At 33.5% G+C, this 4,705-nt stretch overlaps 1 protein-coding gene across 1 annotated transcript in view; it reads right to left on the bottom strand.

Annotated features, from left to right (window-relative positions):
* Window positions 1-1,104: 1,104 nt before the first annotated feature.
* LOC109582691 (phosphatidylinositol phosphatase PTPRQ-like) overlaps window positions 1,105-4,705 on the bottom strand; it is a 5,352-nt gene continuing 1,751 nt past the window's right edge. Inside the window, exons 4-12 of the mRNA XM_019997563.1 lie at window positions 4,043-4,387; window positions 3,586-3,903; window positions 3,223-3,522; window positions 2,741-3,034; window positions 2,397-2,645; window positions 2,180-2,272; window positions 1,714-2,034; window positions 1,353-1,573; window positions 1,105-1,305 (exon numbers count right to left, since the gene is read on the bottom strand). Of these exons, the coding sequence (XP_019853122.1) occupies window positions 1,105-1,305; window positions 1,353-1,573; window positions 1,714-2,034; window positions 2,180-2,272; window positions 2,397-2,645; window positions 2,741-3,034; window positions 3,223-3,522; window positions 3,586-3,903; window positions 4,043-4,387 (2,342 nt within the window). The remainder of the gene's footprint in view (window positions 1,306-1,352; window positions 1,574-1,713; window positions 2,035-2,179; window positions 2,273-2,396; window positions 2,646-2,740; window positions 3,035-3,222; window positions 3,523-3,585; window positions 3,904-4,042; window positions 4,388-4,705) is intronic.

Here is a 4,705-nt window from a genome sequence, read left to right as displayed (position 1 = left end):
CATTAAGTTTATAAAAACTGTATATCATTATTGTAATTTGTACCTGCTGTAGTGAAATTCCAGTACACACAGCGAGGATTACTAATATTCTTTAATATCAGATAATAATAATGATAATTATCAATACTTATTTAACCACTTACTGCTACTCTATTCAGAGACCGAGTAATAACTACTGGATCAGGTAGTTTAGTATCATCAGCTACTCCACCAATTCTTGCACCAATGACTGATGATCCTACTATTGTATTAGGGGGAGGATCTCGAACAGGAAAGAGTACTGATTGATTGTACAGTGTGAATGATAAATCAATGCTGTCACTCTGAACAATATTTCTAATGTTTTGTGGCAATCCAATTGATGCTATTCTGTTAAGATTCATTTCATTTGCATCATCATCTTCAACTTGAGTGTCAACTATCAATCTATTATCTATGGTTGTGTAATTAATATAAAGCAATAAAATATAAATATGTGACCATAATTGACAAAAGGTACCTTATGGCGGGTAGTGAAATTTGTCTTTCTAGCCTAAGAAATCCAACTTCCTGAGCCCCATTTATCATAAAATTACTCCACAGGATGCAAAAAGTTACCATGAAACTTTTAGAAACAATATTTGACTAACAGAGCACTCACAGGATGATATTTTCCATTATAACGATCAATTTTAAAATCCGCCATAAGGGCCCTTTTGTCAATTATGGTCACATATCATAGATTTTAATAGATTATACTAACCAGAAGAGACTGCAGTGAATACTATTCCACTAAATTCTGATTGTTGAAGCTATAAACTAAATTGAATCAAAAATCACAATCAAGACTCACTCTTTCTCCTTTTAAAGCAATGTCATCTTCTACAATTGTTACATTAGTAAAATTGTCTTGATTTATTAAAGCATCCACAATCTTCTCAAAAGAATTGATAATGCTATAAAAGGGTCAATAATAATATTTTTACAAAATCAGTTTGATGTTACTTGTTAGATTCTGTCTCTAATACATTTGGTGACCATTCCTCAATGCTGTCTAGTATTTGTACAGTGTTCTCTGTTGTCTTTTTTTAGAATATTATGAGGCATAACATAAGTTTAATATAATTAAATTCTTACCATTGACAGCTCTGATGATGAGAGACTCATGATTACCATTGGATCTGATAGCAGTATTGCTGTTTGGTTCAATATAGTGGACACTACTTGAATGTTGTCAGTATTCTGATCAGCAGTATCAATAGTACTGACAACTAGATTAGTTAGGTTCTCAGATACCATTACTACATTTTTAGTAGTAATATTTATCTATTGAATGCAAGTAATGACATCCACACACATCAAGTCTTTATTACTTTTGATATGTTTCTAAATTTACAAGATACCTCAGTGGTTGCACAAGATGTAATGTTAGGCGATTCCCATCTGCTGTTAGTAACACATCTTCTAGTAGCGACAGCTCCAGTAGGACCATTAGGACATGACACATCAACTGTACTGCCTGATATTGTAACTGGCCATTCAAATGTACCACGATCAGTACTGACTGTAATGTCCATAATACAAGTATTGGGATCTAAAGGATTCCATATTAAACTATTATAAATTGTATGGAGTATATAATGCACCATATGCTATAATATTACACACATACAAGTAAACATTTAATACATAAAACACAGTCTATATTAATAAATACATGCATTTATAAATAACCTGGAGAGACTACTTCAATGGGTTCACTAGTAGGTCCAGCAATAGGTCCCTGACTTGATCCATCATCAACAGAAAGACCCATTGATACTCCATAGGTAGCCTGTCCATCAAGACCAGTAGCAGTAAAACTGGTATCTCTATAAGGGACTCTATATACTAAATCTCCTGTGGTCTGTCTCTTTCTGCTGGATCTTGTCAGTCTTATTGTGTATTCAAAGAAACCACGGGCTTGTTCAAAACTCACTGCATTCCAAGTAATAGTCATATTAGTACCATCAGCAGATCTGATCCCTCTTATGCCTGATGGAGATACACTAGGAGCTAGCATTAGAAAAAAATAGAGAAAATAAAGAAATGATGAAAAAGGGAAATGAAAAAAGATAACACACACATATGTAATTGAATACATGTACATACAGAGATTACATATACATTGCACATAATCAATGTGCATACATGTACTTACTCAAAACTCTAGTAAAGACAGTAACTTCAACTGGCATTCCTCTACCAAACTCATTATAAGCAACCAGAGTGACATTATATGGTACCCCAGGAGCTAGAAAGACAACAAATAAAACATGAAAATTATGATCCTTTAATATAGAACAATTAAAGTTAATGTACATGTATATGAATGCAATATGGCCAGCTTAATGATGACCCATAGAAATAGTACTTACTTAATACTGTAGTATTAGTAATCAGTTCCATAAAAGAGTTTTTGTCAACATCAGTAATTGTACGTCTTATCAAGTTATTTCCATTAGTATATCCATCAACATCAATGATATAGTTCATAATGCGTCCATTTGATGTAGTAGGAGGAGACCATGTCACATTAATGGTGTGATTATCCACTGATGGTAATGTAGTGAATATTGTACCAGATATAGTAATATCCCTCGTCACCAATAGAGGAGGACTAGACACTATAAAATAATAATAGGAGATGATAAAGTTTTAAAATTATTGTGATCATAGTAAGAATGAAAAGAGAATGTTAATGCAAGAGAAATAGACTCACTGTCTGGCAGTGTTCTTCCACTAGTAGTAGATATAGGCCCAAACCCAATGATAGTACTAGCAGTAACAGTGGCAGTGTAATTATTATAAGCACTCAAGAATCCTTCCTCATCAAGTGTATACATTAATTGATCAGAAGAGATATTCATAATGTGATAAGCACTTGTTTCAATGTTAGTAACTTTGAGTAGATATCCAGTGATTATTCCATTAGGTATTGATGGTCTGCTCCATCTAAATGTAACTGTTGTCATTGTTGGGGTAGAAGTAAAGTTCTGTGGTCCATCATCAGGTTCTATAAAAATTGAAGAGAGAAACAAGACATGATTAATTGCTAGTAGATAGTTACTAGCAATCTTAAGTAGATCTACATGTCATTTATGCCCCCAATCACAAAAACAGTGTGGAAGTGAACAAAATTCAAAATCACAATGTACATAGAGTATATACATGAATAACCATTGTATAGCTATAATGACTTACTATCTTGTGCTGTTTCAAAGGTACACTGGGTAGGGGGTCCTGGTCCTACTACATTAATAAATGACAGCTCACAAGTGTAACCAGTAAAAGGCATAACATCAGTAATAGTGAACATTGTGTTTGTTGAAGTTTGTGTTGGGCTCAATCCATTGACTGATATACCACTAGTATTCATACATGTTAAATTATAACCAAATGGTGCTCCATTTTGATCTATTAGTGCTGGTGCAGTCCAGGTAAGCGTGACATTACGTGGTAAGAATGTTATATTAGCACAATCTATTGGAGGAGCAACTGGCACTGTAATTTAAAAAGAAAAAAGTGAAAACACTTATGAGATGACTATAATCAATTTTTACTTACATGCTGGAAGTGTTCTAAAGCTCATCTCTACAGTACTAGTAGTACCAAGACAATTGGTAGAATCAACTGTATATGTATAAGTGTTATCTTCCTCAAGGCCAGTCAACATGATCACAAATTTTTGATTAATTGCAGTGATGTTACTGGAGCTCATTCTTATGATAGAAGTTGCTTGTGTTGTTTGTAAGATTGCTCCAGTGTGCTTAACATTGTAGGTTTCAGGTGTATAGGCAATGTTAGGTATTATGAATGATACAGCAGCAGTAGTTGTTCCTGGAGTAACTGTGACATTAGTGGCAGGAACAGGTAAACTTTGAGCTATAGAAGAAAAAAGGAGTGAAGCAGTGACAGAGAAGAAATAAAGAGAAAAAATTAGAAAAGGAAGATGAGTATGTATGGTATATAAAGTGTTGGAAACATATGACACAGTTAACCACATGTATAGTTGTCCACTTACGTCTTATAGCCACAGTGCTTTCCTCACTACTAGTAGCAATATCAGTTGAATCAGGTATAGTAATACTAGCAGTACATCTATAAGTACCAGAATCAGCAGCAGTGCTGTTGGTAAAGCTCAATGTATTAGTAACAGTGGTAGTCATATTCCCTCCAGTAGTAGTCACAGTACCAGTTTCTATTGTACCATTATGTGTCCATGCTATTACCAGGTTTGGAATTACTATGGTTGGTTTAGTGGCTGTACAGGTAAGAGTGAAGTTATCATATGGGTCTGAATCTGGACATGATGTCTCCAGACCCAGAAATGAATCCGGAGAAGCAGAAAACCCTCCAATAAAGGGATCTATAAGAAAATTAAATAATTAATTAAAATAGATACCTAAAAAAATTAATATCAAATTTACCAACTATATCAATAGTGATTAAGTAATTGTAAATTAATTGGACAAGCTCACATGCAAAAAGGGTGATTGTTCAAAGATGAAAAATTTAATAACTGATTGGAATTAGTTTAACATTGGGCATTAATATTTATACATGTAGGTGTAACAGTATACTAACATATAATATTAATATTAGGGTTGATATGGTACAGGGACTTTGGCCCAATTTTTGAGTAACTTTAAAAATTCATAAAAAATTCAATTTCAACCAAAATCAG

This window comes from Amphimedon queenslandica, unplaced genomic scaffold (genome assembly GCF_000090795.2).
Source record: "Amphimedon queenslandica unplaced genomic scaffold, v1.1 AMPQUscaffold_13363, whole genome shotgun sequence".
NCBI classification, from domain to species: Eukaryota; Metazoa; Porifera; class Demospongiae; order Haplosclerida; family Niphatidae; genus Amphimedon; species Amphimedon queenslandica.
The sequence above is the reverse complement of the archived record's forward strand: the minus strand, read 5'-3'. Positions and strand labels throughout refer to the sequence as shown.